Source organism: Culex pipiens, chromosome 1 (assembly GCF_016801865.2).
Source record: "Culex pipiens pallens isolate TS chromosome 1, TS_CPP_V2, whole genome shotgun sequence".
NCBI classification, from domain to species: Eukaryota; Metazoa; Arthropoda; class Insecta; order Diptera; family Culicidae; genus Culex; species Culex pipiens.
Genome location: NC_068937.1, coordinates 53,961,245 through 53,980,887, shown reverse-complemented (window position 1 = coordinate 53,980,887; position 19,643 = coordinate 53,961,245). Strand labels below are relative to the sequence as shown.

General features: G+C 38.4%; 1 protein-coding gene across 4 annotated transcripts in view; it reads right to left on the bottom strand.

Annotated features, from left to right (window-relative positions):
* Nucleotides 1-807: 807 nt before the first annotated feature.
* The window catches only part of LOC120413576 (nuclear pore complex protein Nup153), a 31,864-nt gene continuing 13,028 nt past the window's right edge, over nucleotides 808-19,643 (bottom strand). For 2 of the 4 annotated variants that reach the window (XM_039574467.2, XM_039574477.2), the window contains exons 5-8: nucleotides 16,256-17,199; nucleotides 16,045-16,182; nucleotides 15,733-15,846; nucleotides 808-1,963 (exon numbers count right to left, since the gene is read on the bottom strand). In XM_039574467.2, the coding sequence (XP_039430401.1) occupies nucleotides 1,586-1,963; nucleotides 15,733-15,846; nucleotides 16,045-16,182; nucleotides 16,256-17,199 (1,574 nt within the window). In that variant the 3' untranslated portion in view covers nucleotides 808-1,585. Of the gene's footprint in view, nucleotides 1,964-13,076; nucleotides 13,160-15,732; nucleotides 15,847-16,044; nucleotides 16,183-16,255; nucleotides 17,200-19,643 lie in introns of all 4 variants that reach the window. The other 2 variants (XM_039574486.2, XM_039574497.2) reach the window with 2 other exon arrangements.

Below are 19,643 nucleotides of genomic sequence, written 5' to 3'. Positions count from 1 at the left end.
ACGGAAGAAAACGGTACAACCAAGATGCAATTTCGGCAGACTTAAGTCATCAATTAATACTCCTCCGATTCCTTCACTCGCATAGAAAAACGGACATGCAAAACAAATTTTTTTTTTTTGTTTTCACTGATGGATTTTTCCACTTTATTCAAATTTCATTTCATCAGCACGATTTCAATGAAGAGTACTTTTTTGTTGTTGCTGTTGCTGCTGTGTGTATTTGTTTATCAGTGTGTGTTTTTGTTGTTGTAGCTTATCTTAATAGTTAACTTCCCTAAAGTGGTCCCGTGCAGCAAACGCGCGAAGCGCGCCTAGTCCACACGGAAATCCGATAAAGTCTATACATTGAAGGATGCCTGAACAATATATCTCGCGGTAATAACAATTCTTTCCTCTCTTTTTTTCGTTTAGTACATGTTTCTTTCCTTCTCTCTCTCTCTCTCTCTCTTTAGTATTTAGTCAACAGAAAAAAATAAACAGCGTTCAGTGTCGTCGCGTCCTTCCTAACCTTCGACGTGTGAGTTTGTAACGTATGTAAGTTTGTGTGTGTGTGTTTAGTTTAGTAAGGTGCGTATGTGTTTGTTTTACAAGGATTTAAAGCCCTTCGCTCCCTCCGCCCGGTTCAACTCTCAAAAAAAAGAACACGATTGCGTTGGAGGGATTCATTCAATTTCATAAATTAGTGTGCAGCGAAGAAAAATAACAAAAACAAAAGCGAGTCCCTTCTCTGCCTTCCTCAACACTAGGTGAAGAAACAATAGGAAGCAAAAAAAAAATGGTGTCGGTGAGAGTGGGTGCAAAATAGGCTCTTAACGAACAAATATATTATATATTTCTAGCAATTTGGACAATGTTTCGTCCACGCGAAGGGACTCTTGCTTCTCGCTCTGGCGTGTTGAGGAAAGTAATCTGCTTAAATTCTCTCGGTTTTTTTTTTCTCTTAATTCAACTTTATACACATACTTTCGCGCGCGCTCGTCTTTGTCTCAGTGTTTGTTTGTAGTTGGTTTGTGTTTGTGGTTGAGTCCTCTTGTTTATCATCAGTTCCGATTATTAAAGCATCCTACAATCGTACTATTTGTGTAACCTTAAATAGTATTGTTTTTTTTTCTTGTTTATCTTCCTTTCTTGATAATTACAGTGTGATTTCGATACTTTCTCGACCTCTCCTCTCGACGTTCAATTCGGCTCGAGAAGCCCTCTCCCAGCGTTTTTAATTTTCTTTCTTCATTATCTATATCAAAACACTGCACAGCTGCTGGGAGCGAGCTTCGACTAGCACTGCCAATCAAACGATTATTGATTCCTGAATTTTCTTAACTTCCCCTCCTTCTTCTCTATTACACTCTAAACTTGATAAGGATCATTATTTAGATAGTTTTGTCTGTTTTTAACTTCCCCACTCACTGACCACTGACCATGCCGGGCAAATACACTGCGCATCGTTCCACAATCGCTCCCGGAACAAAAAAAAAAGTTAAATTTCTCGTTTTTTTTCCTTTCAAGTTGAGAAAGCGCGAAAAAAGGCCATTGCGAATCTCCCCATTCGAATCTACTCTGTACAAAAGAGTGTATTTGCCACCGTTCAGTGACCGCCGCTTTCACCTTCCTGCTGACCATTTCCAGTTCCGGCCATCTTCATCTTTAGCTCCGGCGAGACGTACTTGAATCGAGACTTGTCGTAGGAAGGAACCGCCGAAATCGCCGCCGTCGTCGGATTCGCTTGTGAGCTGTTGTTGTTGTTGCGGTTGTCTTTTGTCCACACTAGATTGGGGTGTTTGCTGCTGGTGCGAGGAGTTGGTGCCGACGACGGGGGGAAAGTGCCGGCTGTTGCTGGTGCAGGGTAGCGGCGGCGTCTTGGCGGCGATGACGTTGCTCCTCCTACCGGGGCGGCATACGTCGGCGGGCGCTGATTTTTCGCCGCTGCTGCTGCAGCTGGGTTTGGCCAGGCATACTTGTGGCGCTGTTTGGGAGGGAGGGGAATAGTGAGATTAAGTTTCAGAAAAAAAATATATGGCAAAACATCAAAAAGCAAGAAAAGGAAAAAAAAAACTTCATTAAATTAAAAATTTTGTAGCAATGTGAATAACATAAAACAAGCAACAAAACCGTGAACAATGTAAACAAATCTTAGAAGCAACTTACTCAAGTCAGATCTAGTTTAAAACAAACAAACTTAAACTGTTGCAACATATATCTCTATAGTTTTTAACTTTCATTTTTGTTTGTTTCTTGAAATCTAGGGTTTTATTTGGTTCTATAAACATATGAAATACAATAGCTTGTAGGACCTTTAAAACAACTCTAGAAATCAATCCTCCAAAATATAATGTTAATAATTTCCAGATCTATATTAGGGGAACAGCACCTAACTTCATCGTGCTTCTAATGTTGCCATATCAGCACTTAGACGTTCAATTACAGGCTGTAATTTACAGCTCATAAAACGCACTTTCAACTGAAATCGTCATAAATTGCTCAGTAGGAAGTGAGCAAGCAAGTTTCAATCAACAGTTTTACAAAATAAGTAGGTTAAATAGGGAAAATCAGCAAATTGGATGGAGTTTGGAGCGAGCGCTTGACCTGCCAAACATATGAGATTTCCCCGAATTCATGATAAGAATCTAAAAACCAAATGCAAACAAACAACTCACTTACTGCCGTTCTACGCATAATTGTCCCATGTTCAAAAAAGTGCAACTGAGAAAAACGCGATTGAAATTTTTCGACCAATTTTTGTGTTTCTACGCATAATTGTCCCGTGGGTTCCTATTTGCCCTGTATGTCCCTAATCGCCCCAGTTAGCAGTTTATCACCCTTATTTGTGATTATCTTGCTATACAACTGGTAAACACGACATAATGCTTAGTAAAACCAATGATTCCGTGTAAAAAAAAACTTGGTGGGACAATTATGCGTAGAATTTTAACGATGGGACAAACAGACTTGGTGTTGTTTTTGATGAGTTTCCGAACAAAGTACCAGATTTTATGTGTTTTTCTTAAAGTACACATCAAACTAAACTTAAAAATGTCATAAAGTCAAAATCGTCCAAAACTGACATGGGACAATTATGCGTAGAACGGCAGCTTACAGCTGTAAAAAAAATATTCCTGAAACTCGCAATTCGCAATTCGCAATTTTCAGTGTAAGAACGGGCCTTGACCGATCTTATGCACCAGGTTCCCGACGAACACGCACTGCCCTTACACCTACATCTCACCCTTGCTCTGAGTCAGTACGAGCAACACGCTAGAACACGCTTTGAGTGTTCGTGCCAGGCATGCACACCTTCTTTTCCGGTTACGCATTTTAACTCGGCCGGGGGTGGTACATTACGTAGGGTTTGATGTAAGTATAAACGCCTAACCATTTATAGTGTGCCTACCAACTTTCATTAAAGCAAAAACTGTTTTATTTTTAGTTTGAATTCAAAAACTAGTTGTTATTTTACTGTTTTATTGTTTTCTCCTGAAATCTTTCCTAGTGTTGAGTCGTGTTTATATGTTGCTATTTCTTTTGTCGCGGTGTTTTGTTACAATTTTTGGTCCTAAGCATGTTTTAAAAGTTTACCAAAAATACAATAGTAATATTTGTGTTAATCCTTTAACCATTCCATAAATTGAGTAAGGGCTCAAACCTCACTTGTTTGAAAAAAGGGTGAAGATAATAGACAGTAACAGAGAATTTATTTTATAAAAATCAAGAATCAATAGTAAGAGAATGATGAGCGTATTTTAAAGAATAAAAATGAGAAGCTAGATGTATTAGATGTAAAATTAGACAATAGTTAATAAATAGAGATACAAAACAAGCTTAGATTATAGTAATGATAATTTATAGGACAGATAAAGAATTATTCAAATAAATAAATTCGCAATAAAATTAAAAAAGATTAGGCAAATGATAAATAGACTTGATATTACTAGTACATTAAGGAAAAGTAAATTTTTAAGAAAAAAACAAAGTTTGTTACAGCAGTATCAATTGGTAAAAAAGAGTGGAAAAGCTTTGAGAGATAAGTGAATCAAAAGTTAGTAAAATCAAAATCAAATGATGGATATTAAATAGAAGAATCAGTGAAGAAGTGAGAATCAGTAGAGCAAAATAAAAATAGGAGATAGGTGGTAGCTGAGAATGAAAACAAGAGAAACCCCGTTGTGCGATGTTTCAGGTACATCCACAGCAGTTGACTCAACATACTGCGAATCAAAACAATACCGTCTACAATCACAAATTACTTCCCTTTCCCACATTGTCGCGCCCCTTTCTTTTAGCCGTCTCGACTCTGACCCGCGGTGGTCAAAGGTTTACGATCCGTTTCCACAGGCCACCAGCTAGGTCATCATGAAAACCAAGCCAACGTGGAGGTAAGAAAATAGGACACTCGCAAGGAACCAGAGCTATACTGTTCTGATCAAGATAATTCGGATGATCTAACAGAACTACGGATGTAGTTGGTTACGCTCCTTCCAGGATGTTCCTTACGTGGACGTCAACCGAAGAGCACGCAACAAGGTCAGTGCCATTGCATGCTCTTAGGTATCAATCCTTGGCCTGCAAAAAAAAAAAAAAAAAAAAAAAAAAAAAAAAAAAAAAAAAAAAAAAAAAAAAAAAAAAAAAAAAATATTCCTGAAACTGTGTTTTTTTTTCAAACGCTTAAGCATTTTAAATCAAACAGGCTTATTGGTTATGATCTTTCTTTTTGATTTTTTTTTTTTGCTTTTGCTTACACCCATTGAATACCCCTGATTCTAGGCGTTTTCATAAACACCCAAAAAGCTAAAAAAGAAAAAAAAACAACAAAATTTTAGACTGGTGAAAATTTTATCGGGCATTTTTTTTCGAATTTTTTATTTTTCCCGTGTAATTTTGAGCTACTTTTGTTCTAAGAAAAACTTTACTTCTGTTGTTTTCTGTTTTTCTTGTTTTATTTCTGGAGCAACATTTGAAAAGGGCGCATAAACATTTTGAAAGCTGCAACTAATTCGCAATTTCCCTGAAAATAGGCAACTATTTTAAAAAATCCCAAATTGTAAATGACAGCTGGGGAGACCAGCTATTGCTTCCCACTTCGAATTTTGAGAAAAAGTTACCTGAAACTTGAGAAATAGTCAAATAGTTCTAACTTTCTCGTGTTGCTCAAGATTTTGAGTATTTTAATTTGCATTTATTTTGTTAAGTTTATGTTTGTTTTTGGTAGTATTTGGCCTGTTCTACCACGTCCTATCATTTCTACAGTTTTTTTTAAGTCCTTTAACCTTTTGTCTTTGCTATGTTTATAGGACCTTATACAAAAAAAAAACTCAAGATTTTGCCTATCTGATTTTTTAATGTTTTTATGTTTTAAAAATCAAAACTTGTTCTATCAAAGTCTTAGTCAAGACCTGGAATAAGATGATTATAAAAAAAATCCGACAGATTTTTTAAACGTTTTTAATGGGTTATAACGAGCATTTCCTTAGATTGTTACACTTGCCCCACTTTCCCCTATTATGTAATTTTTTTTCGAGGAATCAGGTAACAATATTTTCAGACATAGGATCTTTGGTCCCGAGACCTTAAAAACAGCATTGAAAGTTTTCATTCGACCTTTTCAAATGTTAGGCTAGATTTTTGGAACTTCTTACTATTTTTCCCAAATAGCCAAACTAATCACCTTTCTTTTGTATCTAAGACAGCTAGAATCGGATGAAATGGCGTGGATATATGTTTTTTTGAAAAAAGTGGTTTTTGCGAAAATCGACGAAAATGGCAATTTTAAAAAACATCCTAACACGGCGTAGGTCACCCTTATAGCCAAAAAAAAACCCGATTTAATCCCACCTGGGGTGAGAAAGAGCCTTTCTTACTAAAGAATATAACAATGGTAAAACTTCTTTCAATTAATAACATCGACTTTGTTTATGTATAACGTCAGCACAAAAGAAAGTCTTATGATGAAAGCAATGTATTATAAATGATATGATTTCCAAAAGAAATAAAAAACGCAATTTTCACCAAAATAATATTTTTAATCGTAAATTATGTTTGTACGTTTCTAATCAATCAAGCGTTTATGACAAACGCGATCATAGCAAGCTTCCCAACAACGCACACCGCGGTTTTGGTTTTCTAGTTTCGGTACGAGCCCTTTTGTGTGACTGTGTTGGTGTTTTGGTTCATCGTACCAGCGCCCCAAGACAAGCAAAACCGAGGTACAAGTGAACCGCGTGTGCCGCACGGTGAAGGGAAGCTAGCCATTCAGCTTCTACGAGAGTGACAGAGTCAGAGATAGCTATTTTTAACAACCGCACCACTACACACTCAATCGCAAGCCTTAGGAAGAAAGCCATTGGAGTCGCCAGCATTGAACACTTAGAAAACGATATAAACGATGAAAAGCTTAGAAAGCTCCTATTATCCTATCCAATGAACCCTGTTAAATAAACTTACGAAATCACGAAAAAATTAAGTCTACGTTTAGGCGATTTTAGGAGCGCACGGGAAACAAAATGATTGTAGCCGGATGAATGTCCTATGTCACAAAGGTGTTTGCATAAACATTGGACAGTTATGCAAAAACGGACAGGGCAAAAGAAACCGAAAAGCTACGATATCTTACATATTGAAGGAAACATCGGTAGACAAGCTACTACAAAACGAGTATAAGTCGAGCCACAAAATATATGCGCCAGCATTCTCGCGCCAGTATTCGAAGCTCAACTTGACAACTTGTCGACTTGGCGACGAAGCGTCAAAAATCGATGCATTGTGATTTTTTGACGATTTTCCGATTAAAATTCATGCTGAATCGACATATTTACGAAGATGGAAATGACGTCCTGCCTTAAAGTAAAACTTATACCTTTCTTTAGTAAGAAAGGCAAAAAGTAAATCGTTCTAGAGATTGATCGGGATTGCCGATCGATGTCGAATTTGTTTCAGATGCTCACTCATGGTCTGTACTATGAATGTAGCAAGAAATTTCGAATAAAATCAGCAAGCTTCCCTGCACCGTGCGGTACACGCGGTTCACTCGCACCTCGGGTTTGCTTTGCGCCTGCTTTGTTCGGTTTACACCCGTACCCGACTCACACGAACCGAGGGTATTTTGGTTCATCGTACCAGCGCACCACGACACTCTCGGTTCGCCGCGTCGGTTTTGTGTCTGGCACTCACCCCTGGCATGAACCCGGTATATGAGCCAAGGTGCTTCACTCGTTACGAGCCGAGGTACGTGCCGTGGTACGCGCTGGCGGTACAAAACGGGTTCAATACCACGACACGTACCACGGCACGCTGTGTTCATGCCATGGGTGAGTGCCAGACACAAAACCGATGGGGCGAGCCGAGAGTGTCGTGGTGCGCTGGTACGATGTACCAAGATACCAATACACAAATGGGTTCAGGCACGTACCGAAGCTAGAAAACCAAACCCGCGGTGTGCGTTGGCACTGGCGCATGGGAAGCTTGAAAATCAGAAATGAAAAATGTTGGCGAAGGTCACCAGGTGGGCTTTTACCTTTTTTTAGGGATTTTTTTTTCTTATGGTAGGTCAATCAAACGGCTCTAACTCCAGAACCAAATTATGAATCTGGATGAAAATTTGGGAGGTTGTAGGGCTCGAAAAATGCAATTTTTGAGATAAATAAAAGATATGAAAATGAAAAAAATGTACCATATTTTCATTTGAAAACTGTGTATTTTGTTGAAAAGTCTGGCCGCATTTGAAAACAGATGGATATTTCAAAATTTGCGCGGCAACTCGCCCAGGTTCAGCACACTAGCTTTCATCTGCATTCAGAAGAATCGAAATCGGATATATGGGAGCTGAGAACGGCGCGACACGAAATTTTGCAAAATTTGACCACATACGAACATCACTCGATCTCCACGGAATTTATTTTTTCAAAATTCGAGGGTTGGAGATAGACGAGTTCTGTCAAGGTGAATCGATAGAGCGTCGAAAATCGATGCAGTGTGATTTTTTGACGATTTTTCCGATTAAAATTCATGCTGAATCGACATATTTACGAAGATGGAAATGACGTCCTGCCTTAAAGTAAAACCTATACCTTTCTTTAATAAGAAAGGCAAAAAAATACGAGTTTAATTATTTCGGCCCCAGAAAATTTTGAGTCCGATCGGAGAACTTTTTTTCGAATCATGCTGTTTTCGTGGGGAATTGCTATATTTTGTTAAGTTATGTTACATTCATATGCCAGCATGGTTTTGGAACATTTGGTCTTCTGAAACTTGCGGGAATTTTGAGTAAGAGACATACTGAAGGAATAAGTCAAAGTATTAAGATGTTGAAAATGGATCATAACAACCTATTTGAATGCTCTTGGTCATCTAAGGAATCCCTAGAGTTATGTTCTGTGGGTCTAAAAAAAAAATTCGAAAGCAAGCGCAACATTCATTTTGAAAGGGGCAAAATTCATGTTTTTTTTTTGTTATTAAAAATAAGAAAATAAAACAAATCAAGATCTGGACTGTAGTTGTACAAACTACTGTCATCAGGGGTGACATTGGGTCTGGGGGTGAGATTGGGTCATACAAAAATGAAGAAATTTGTATGACCCAATCTCACTCCCGAGACCCCTGATGACGGTACTAGATTTTTTGGAATTGAAAAGTAGGCTTTTTCGTTGCATGACAACTAAGTTATCACACAAGGACTTCGGTATTTGGTCCTCACATTGGGTACAGATTACTTACTTTTCTGAGCGGAATTCTTTACACAAGCAAAATAAGGAGAACACCGGCAGTCGGCAAGTAGCTCTCGGCAGCTCGGGACTCGCGGCGAGAACTCGAGAGAGTAGAATGTTTCCCGCGGGAGCGCGAGGATACCAACACTGGCAAAAAGTGACAGCTTGTTCAAAAAAATTCTTTCAGTATTCTTTATGTAAACTTATGTCAAAAACAAAAACAATGACTTGTGGGTTGGGGTCATCCCGCCAAACAAATCCTAGTAAACTTGGGGTTGCGATGGGAAAAATCATGTCAAACATTTTCAGTTTGTTGTTTTGGACAGAGTTTGCGAAAACTTCTATCGGAATAAATTGTGAAATCCCTCTCGTTTAAATTGTAGAATTGGAGCCTAACATTTCAAAAGGGCACAAAACTTTTGTAAACAATAGTGTATCCCTTTCACTCAAATGACAGTTTGCATAAGGTGTGAGAGGGATACACTCTTGTTTACAAAAGTTTTGTGCCCTAATGAAATGGTAAGCACGAATTGGCATATCGACGGATCATTTACTGTCCTGACTACAGTACACGAAGGAACTGCTCAGTTCGGGAAACGGACCTGGCTGGCAGTCCGAAGACACGCGACCAGCGGAAGGGGTCAAGAAAGTGTTCAACGTTATTCACGAAGAACCAAGGGTGGCGCTGGTGGCAAGCTTATGTACATTTTAGCCATGGGAAACATGAAGCTGGTTGTCCTACCCCGATTTTTTTGAGAATTTAATCTACGCCCCAAGAAGACCCACGCCATCAGTTCCATCAAGACACAAGAAAAACTCTTTAAGATTAGCAAAAATCATGGGATTATAAATAAAATCCTATACCTAAAAAGAAACTTCTGTTTTTTGTTGTTGACGAACTTTCAACAATAAAATCTTTATTCATAAATAATCATTAAGAATCGTATAATTCCAATAATTTTCTTTTCTTGAGTGAAAATTTATTCAATTTGGCTTGAATTTACTAATCAACGGCAGCTAGCAAAACCGCAACGGCCATCCTTTCGGTACCTTTAGCGTGATCACGGGCAGTTTATAAACCCGATTCGAACGTTTCAGTGTTTTGTAAATATTGGCCAACGGTGGACAGGGGGCCAAACACGTATGTTTTAGGACAAACTCCTGATTCGAGGGCTGCATTCCAGCTGAGTGGTTCTGATGACCTAGCTGACAGGATAATGTTTCCCTGTGCAGTTCAACGAGTTCCATTGTGGTCAGAAACGTAAATGATCTTCCGATGGGCCGTGTTGGACTTATCGATATATTATGCGTGGCAAGATAATTTTACATTTTGCGGTTCTGGCTACTACGCAAAGTGCGGTCGTCTGTTCTGAACTGTAGGCGGCGGCGACTAAATCGCGCAGTTTCAAAAACCGCAAACGTTGTTCAAGTGTCAAGCGATTCGGAAAAAAATGGAATCGACTCCAAAACGGAAGGCATCCGTTACATCGGATTCTAGCGATTCAGGAGATGAAGAATCCCGGAAGGTAATTATACAATAAAGTGAGAACTCAGCCGAAACTTTATTAAAAACTTTTTAAATTTTCATCGCACTAAAAGGTCTACGCCGGAGGTACCTATCGAGTACGACGTTGAAAGTGACCTGGAGGAGGATGAAGCCCTGTTTAGACGGTTCTTCTAACTTCAAGGGTCAAAAGTCCAGTGAAAAGCGTGGATCTTTAAAAATTGACCGAAAAACAGATCCACAGGTGGATGGGGAAGATTATAACGGTAACCGTATACCGCTATTTGGACTCGGTCGGTAACGCTCACAATTTCCATGCCATGGAATCTCAACTACTCACTCCAGCTCAGATACCAAATAAATAAATGTTTAATTAACAAGTTTCGAGTGAATTCTTTATTTCAAACATCAAAAACGCTTACATTCGAATTTCTCAAATTTTTTAGAGAGACCCTTACTTGATCGCAGGTACGAGATTATCGACTTGTCGCAATGAATGCGGGCACCATCTAAAACCCACACGGAATTGACCCCTGGGTGGCGCTGGATACGGTTCAAATTGGCGAGAGTTCTGCAGCAATTAAAAAAATTAAGCCAATCGAAGGGACTCTGAAACTTCATCCCTGGTTCAGCACCAGTGAACTTCATCAAATAGCCGAAGTTGACACTTTGGATGTTATGTCCAATAAGATAATTGATGCATTTCGACAAAAATCATTGCAGTCTTCAGCTGCATTGATCCGCTCTTTATATAGTTTATAAGTTAGTTTTAAGGTATCCCTTTTCCCTTTTGTACATGTAGGACCTCCTACATTTGAAATCACTGAATAGCGAAAGCTACAATATTTCATGAATAAATGAAAGTTGCTAGTATTTAAAATTGAGGTGAAAAGTCATCGATTGTGATTGGACACTCAATAATATTTTAACTGAATGAATGTATATGGAAAAGAAAATCTGAATAAATATAAATTAAAAAAAAAAAAAGCCAATCGAAGGGTTCCTTCTGTGAAAAAAGTTTCAACAAGGCCAGTCTGTCCCAGAAAGGAACTCTCCACGAAAAATGATTCGTTCGCCAACCTTTGCGTATCCTTTAGTGCGCAAAATTCCGCGACTATCACAGGATACCTCGTCCAGAAAAAGCAGCTGATGTAGGTCCCACTTGATTATTTGCAATTCTCGAACAAAACGTAGAATATCATCCTCTCGTAGCTGTATGGCCCGTCGCTCAATAGACTTGTACGACATTCCTTCAGCATGAAGGATTCGGCAAATTGATGACGTGCTGATTGTTTTAGAGAATGTTTTCTCAAACAGTTGTTTTGCCTCATCGAGCATCAGTATGGGTCGCGTGGTATAGAGTTCAATGAGCCATTGACGCTGCACTGGACTGAACCGCAAGAACACCTTTTCCCTTTCTGTACGGTTGAAAAAGCCATCCCGCTCGTAACGGTTGAGCCAGTTCGCGATTGTTGCATGGCTGGGACAGTTGCATGGGACGGAATTAGGAGCGAGTGCCAAACATACGAGAATTTCCCCTACCAGCTGTTGATATAAGCTAGACTGACATGAGCTAAATAATGCACAGAAAGGCCTACTCAGAGGTCGTTGCGATATTCGCAGCTGCGGGATACACTCGCAGCAGAATGAAAATTTATCTATCCACCCGCAATACACTTGAGCCAAATTAACGGTAGAAATACCGCAATCAAACCGTTATGATTTCCAGTTCCTTAATCTGAAAATAATGAGCCGTCCAAAACAACAAACTGAAAATGTTTGACATGATTTTTCCCATCGCAACCCCAAGTTTACTAGCATTTGTTTGGCGGGATGACCCCAACCCACAAGTCATTGTTTTTGTTTTTGACATTTTTTTTTTCTCACTAACTTGGACTTCGCACTAAATTATTGCTATCGATCGCACTATTGCGACTTGTCAAACTGGCTTGGGAAATTCAAATTTTCTCAAAAAATTATCAAAGCGAGCCGGCGTTGCTCACCTGTCAATCGCAATTTTAAAGTGCGAATCTCCAGTTTGGTGGAAACTGCGACTGGAAACGTAAATAAACAACTGCTGGTTGCCTAGTTTTTTGGAAATTTTGTTGTCAAAAGTGCGAGAGAAAAGTGCGGGCCAAATCCAAGTTACAGTGCAAGGATCAATAACTTCTCTCTACTTTTATCGAATTATACTGAAATTACCATTTACGACAGTTTTTGTTCAGTTTAGATGGCAGATTTTATTACCAACAACTGACATAACGATAAAGTTTTACATTCTATGCAATAATTCGATGTACGAACATCTAAGTTTTAAAATATAATTTTCAATTTGTTTTCCAAAAAACAGTTTGCTGCCCTTTTTAACTGTAAGTATTCTCTTTGACAATCCGTCCATGTTTTCTTTATTTTCTATGTTATGCAAAAAATACTAAATAAAAAAAATGCTGAAAAGTTCTCTGGCATGACTATTATTGTTGTTTTCTAAAATAACATAAGACCCCATTCAGTAAAACTCTGCGTTGATGAATAATAGCGAATGATATTTAATTGGAAAATCATCAGTGAACATGTCCATGAGTGAGTTGTGCAGAAATAAACAAAATGCTTTTTCATGGTGGGATGTTACATAGTGAATTGGTGCTATCCGTTAAACATTATTACAACAATAAACCTGCAAATTTTACTCATGAAATACATACATCGAACACGCAATCAAAAGGTTAGTGAACTATTTATATATTGATATCTTGCACAAATGGTTGCACACTAAACAAAATAACTAATGATTTTGAACACACAAAACATACAGTAAAATGAAGGGGAATAAACAAAAAAAAAAGAAATAAAAAAACAAAAAATTGCGGCATTATACTTACGCAAACGGATTCTGCTGTGGCATGATGGGGGCGGGTGCGGCACCAAATTGGAAGGCCGGCGCTGCGGCAACGACCGGTGCGGCCTGATGTGGGTGTGTGTGTTTGTTTAATTTTTTTTTTCAAGAGTGTGTCAAGCGTATTTTTTGAAGGCACACGCACACACAGACACACGATTGTAGTAGGAAGAAAAAAAAGAAGAAGAAAAACGAAATCGAATTTGCGTCTTTTAGTCGTGTGAAGTCATTTTTTTTTGGTTGAGAAGATGGAGAGAAAGTCCCTCGTTGAGCAGAATCAGGCAAAAAGAAACAATAGTGAGAGAACAAAAGAAAGCTGCAGGCAGAATAAAAAAGGATGAAGAGACGGGGATAGAAACACCGGCGAGCAAATGTGAATGAAGAGATAGTGGACGATGTGGTAGTAGTGGTGGTGGTGAGCTAGGTAGTACACTAAGTTGCGTAAAAAAGTCTGGTTGAGGTTAAACTTAAGGTTGGAAATTGCATCTTTCTTCATGTTAGCCATATTTGCCGCAGAAAAACAATCAACGGGGTTTAGGGATATATATCATGAATATCTCGTGCACTAAAAAGAAAACATTTACCAAAATTAGAAAACTTATGTAAAATTATCTCATCAAAATAAAATTGAGGTCAGAACTTTAATTAAAATATAAGCTCAATGTGAAAATTAAGCAACAATTTTGTATAGTTTTATTTATTTATTTTAAGACCGAAAACAAATGTCAATTTAAAATTGCTCCGTCCCAATGAATGTACACGGAAAAAAACTACACAGTCAAAAAAAAATATTTTGGAAATCTAGAAAACTTTCCTGAAAGATTAGTGGTTCAAAAAATCATCATTCATCAATTTCTGTTGAATTTTACATTTTACATATTATTTTAGGAAAAATAACCAACAAAAAGTTAATAATCAACCATTTAATTTTCAACGCTCCATTTTTTTCTGCAAAGTTTTTTTTCGCGAGAAAGTAGCATGTCGCCAAATTTAATGAGACAAACTAGCCTTGCGTTTTTCTAGGTTTGCTGTTTAGAATTTTTCAAAAAATTGCCCACTTGGTTTAAAGATGACCCCATTACGAATGTATGACAAAAGGTCGAATGCCAAAAGGTCGAATGGAGAAATCGTCGAATTTGTTTTAAGTATCTTTTTTATCTTTTATAAGTGAGCCTAAATGCATACATATTGAGAAACGAGTATGAAAAAAAATGAGTATGAGATCCGCGCCATTAAAAAAAACTCGACAAACATACAAAGTTTAGTAATAATATCAATTTTCAATCTCAGAACGGATATTTCTAAAAAGCCGACAATTATTTGGACAAAAAATAAAAATTTAGAATTAAGAAATTCAAGGTTTTTCGAATTTAGAAAGTAAGGTATTTTTTAATTCCGAAATTTGGTGATTTTTTAATTCAGAAATTTCAGGATTATTAAATTTGTGAATCAAACTATTTAAAAATTTAAGATCTTTTAATTTTGAATTACAGAATTTTTAAATTTTTTAAATTGAGAGTTAGGCATATATTTTTTTCGATGTTTTTTTGTAAATTTTTAGCATTTTCCAATCTTTAATATACATATTACAACCATCAAGAATAGTTTGTTTTAGAAGAATGGAAAATCTCTCAAACTATTTTTAGAAGTCAGTCTTTTCTTGTTGAAACTATGGGATGTTTGAAAGAATGGGATAACTCAAAATATTATTACAACAAATATTGGAAAAAATACTTTGAAAGAATTAATAAATTCACAGATTTATAAAACTAATTTTACAAAAATATTTTTAAGGTGTGGCATTTGTAGTGGCAATATTTTTATGATTATTTTAAAATAAATTTGATTGCTTTCAGATTTTTTTATGCAACTGACTGTACTAGTTGTAGGTAGTGTTGGTAGAGAGAGATTCCACTGTATGAATGAATGACGGTGGAGATGACAAAAAAAGGATGAATGAAGGACGCTAACTAGGCCAATCCGGTGGTGTAGGTGGTGGTGGAGGAGGTGAGCGGTGAGGTGCGAATGCTGCTGTCTTGTGCTGAATATTAAGCATGTGTTTGAAAACGAAGCAGCGTGAACCAAAAACAAAAGTTGAGGACGAGATTGATTTTTTGATGAAAATATTTACAAAAATAAGCAAATTATGGGGTATTTTACGTGTGGACGTTGCCGAGTGTGGACCGTTTTGTAATTGTTTTAGATGCAATTTTTGTGATCTCGCACGAACCACAATTTTTCCCTTTCGAAGGTCGAATATCCTGTTTGCGTCATTATGTATGCCACGGGTGCTGAATTATACAAACAGTTAGTTTGAGAAACTGAGAAGGGGGTTTGGGGAACTCTGTGCAAATCACGCGCAACAACATGCTTAAAAGGAAAACTAATGGTTATGCAAATGAGCTTTTAACTCCGTCACGAATGCGTGCGTGCGTGTTGAAATGCAAATTTCAACTTTTCAAAAGTACTGGTTAGTGTCAGCAAGGTCAATCGGCAACGTTCACGCGCGGTCGTGACAAATTTCAAACTTGTGTGTTAAAGCAAAAAAAAAACGGAAAAAAATCGGGAGTTAGAAGTGGAAAAATCAAACACACATGAAAAATTCACAAGAGAAAAAAACAGATCAATTCTTTGAAACGTACTTCGCCCATTCCTCCGAGACCGACGGTGGTGGCGCCACCTCCAAAGGTGAACATTCCACCGGCCGTGCCGGGCTGCTGCTGTTGGCCACCACTTCCGAAGGTGAAGGGAGCCGACTGGTTGGGGTCGACATTTTTTTGCGGGAGAGGTCGAGTTGTGGAGGGAATTTCGAGGGTTCGTTGCAGGCGGGGCGAGGCGGGGTTTTTCAAGGTGGGGGGAAAAGAGAAAAGAATGTTTAGTATTGAAACTTTCTACGGGAAAATTACTCGTAAAACCTAGGGATTAAGTAGAATATGGAGTCACCGCAAACTTACCGTTTGTCCCGCGTTCGAGCCGGCGGAAAAGTTAAAGTTGGGCGCCGATTGCGCCGAAAAAGAGAACGGTTTGTGGCCACCGCTAGCGTCATTGTTGTTGTTGTTGTTATTGTTGCTGCCGGAGCCGAACTGGAAGGGCTGAAAATGAAGAATTGGTAAGGATGGTTAGCGTTACTTTTTCATTTACTCGACGGAATGCATATCGACTTACCGTGGCCGCCGGTTGGCTGTTGTTGACCGCGGAGCTTCCTCCAAACTCAAACATCTTCTTGGCCTGCGGTTCATCGGTCGAAGCCGCCGTCACGGCCGCCGCTCCACCAAACGGACTCCCACTCGCCATTCCCCCAAACCCGGACGGCGCCGCTCCAAAGGCTGGCGCCGACGATTGGCCAAAGATGGACGTAGCCGCAGACTGACCGCCCACTGTGGACGAAGCTCCGGTGGCCCCGCTGCCAAAGCTGCTCGAGCCGAACGTTGGCGTGGTGTTGCTACCGACCGCCGTCGCTGCGGAAGCTCCAAAGCCACCGAACGTGGTTGTCGTTCCGGACGACGTAGCCGGACTGCCAAACATGGGCTTGGCGGCGACAGCCGATGCCGCGGGAGATCCAAAGACTGGGCCACTGTTGGTTTGGGCCGCTGGAGTTGGCGCGGGCTGTGCTGCCGCACTAAAGCTAAATGCAGGTGAAGATTGTTCCGCCGGTTTCGAAGCTCCGGTGAAACTGAACGCCGACGAAGCGCCACCGCTGGCAGCCGCTCCAAAGATCGACGACGTACTTCCGCTCGTTGCCGAAGCCGGCTGGGGCGCTCCAAACGAACCGAACGTGGCCGTGGTGGGTTTGTCCGCGTTTGCCCCGAAGCTGGGAATCACCTTGGCGCCGGCCGTAGCGGCTGGTTGACTGCTGCTTTGGCCAAAGACGAAGCTCGAAGCGCCGGTTCCGAGTGGAGTTGCCGCCTTCGGAGGTTCCGTCGGTTTCGTCGAGGCGGCGCCAAAGCTGAAAGTGGGCGCAACTGTGGCCGTTGAGGAGGCGGCGGGTGCTGTCGTGGAACTGCTGCTGCTGTTTGCCGCTGGAGTCGGGCCGAATGCCGATGCTGGCGTTGATGCTGAGCTGAAGCTGAAGCCCGGGGTTATCGAAGGGCCGGTTGGCTTTTGAGCACCTGGGGATGAAAAAAAAAAACGTATTTTTAATATAATAGATTTAAGTTAACTCATGACTTTTTTTTATAATCTCCTTAAGATTTTTATGTACGTAGTGATTATTGCAATCGAATGTAATATTTCTATCGAGATTTCTCGATAGTAAGATTTCGACTAGACTAGACCATATGAGCCATCGACTAGAGAGCCCATATGAGAGGCGCAATGTCGGAGTTCCAATCGAGCGACAAGACCTTGCAAGAACAAAGTTAAAATTACGTTAAAATATGTTTGATCGAGATTTTTAGCATCATACATTTAATGACACTATTGTTCTAAAGCTTAAAATTTATTTTATTTTTAAAAATTTAGGAAATTTTTAAAATTTTAAACTTTTAAAAATTTCGAATATTTAAAAAAATCAAAATACCTAAAAACATAACAAAACTCATAAATATTACAAATTTTAAAACTTTCAAAAAATAAAAAATTATAATAAATTTGTTAAGGCCGTTGCAAATATTTTTCAAAGTTTATGTTTAGGAGGAGCCCGTGCGAATAGAGGAGAAAATCGTGACGTCAGAAATGAACTCAAATCACTCAAAGTTCATTTTGTGAGTGACTTTAACATTTTGGCCTAGTTTGACAGCTACTTTGTCCCTACTTTTTTCTGTGGGAGAGAAAAGGAGGCGAATACTTTATGAAAATCATACCTGTCAAAATTCCTAGCCTCAAAATTTAGTCGCGAGTTGCTTTTCTCCTCTATAGGGTATCAGATTTTGTTATCGAATTCGGTAAAGTTTGCCGAATTGTCAACTGCTGAACAGTTCGGCAAACTGAGAATTACCGAAATTCGGTAAAAAAATACCGAAATTTGGTAAAGAAGTTTATTATTGTTTATCGTACAACCTGCTGAACAGTTCGGGGAACTAAAATTTACTGAATTCGGTAAAAACTTACCAAAATTTGGTATATTAAAAGTAAATCTTTCCCAGTTTCTGAGGGGAACATCCTTGAAGAGTATCGGGGCCGGCATTTACAAAGCGGATTCAGTGGCAGTTTTTCACTCAACTAATGTTAACATGTTAAGGTTAATGTTAACATTCCATAGGTCGCTTCCCTAAGGTGTCGTGATAAGGTCCATTTTGTGACAATAAACTACCTTCCCTTTACTAAGCAATCGAATCCAGAAGAGAAAGATCACCAGTTGTGTTGGTCCGAGCCGGGATTTGAACCCCGAACTACCGCTTATTAGGCGGGAGCGTTACCACTAGGCTACGTGGCTCGGTCAGCGAAATTTGGTAAGAAGTTCATTATTGTTCATCGTACAACCGAAATTTGGTTAAATCTTGTTCATTTAGACAGATGGTTTACCGACCTTAAAATATTTCCGTACATTTAAAAAAAAAATTGTTTAATTTTTTTAATTCACTTTTATTTTTGTCCCGCCCGTGTGGATCAATCGGACCGCGCACTGGACTTACAATCCAGAGGTCGCCGGTTCGAATCCGAATTTGATTTTTTTTTATTTATTTATTTTTTTTGTTAATTGACAAGATTTCTGACATTTTATAAATATTTGATTTTTCTTTTATTTTTATGTGTGCTTTTTTACCGAATTCGTAAATTTTACCGAATTTTAAAGTGCTGATCAGTTTAACCGATATTCGGTAAAATTTTGTTCATTTTGACAAATGGTATACAGCTAAACTTTACCGATTTTTCAACCACCGAATTCGGTAAAGAAATCTAAGTGTATACACTTTTTTATTCTTATTTTTTAAAATATTGAAGATTTTTAAAAGTTGACATTATTCTTGGAATTTTTTAAGCCTTTGAAATTTTTGGCAATTTTCGTTACTCAGTAATTCGAAGAAAAAAAATCTTCCTTTTTTAATTTATTATTTTACCAATGTTTATACATTTTAGTTTATTTTTAATTTAGAAATTTTAGAATTATTTTGATTTTAGAAATTTTGATATTTTTTAATTTTTAAAATATTCAGCAATTTTTGAGCGTTATAAAATTTTTGAAAATTTTGAATTATTGATAGCCATGGTTTCTCCAGAGCACTGCTAATTTACTTCAAGCCATTTATATTTCTGGAGCCTTTTTTTTTTTAAAGGTATCAATAAAATTTTTAGTTTTTGCTTTTTGGGTAATTTTTAATACCCCTGACTCAACGCGGCTTCAAAAACACCCAAAAAGCAAAAAACTGGAAATTTGAATTATTGGACCTTTTCAAAAAAAAAAAACTCTCCACATTTCATCTATTTTTTCAAATTAATGTCTCAAAAGATGAAAATAATGACAAAAACCTTAAATTTATTATAAGTTGCTATAAGTTGGAATTCCCGACATTTCCCAACTTTTGGACAAAAACGTTACTTAATCCACCCTTAGGTGGTTGGTGCCTTCCTAACATTTAAATAGACACTAAGGGCTGACCTTTGAGTGTTTTAT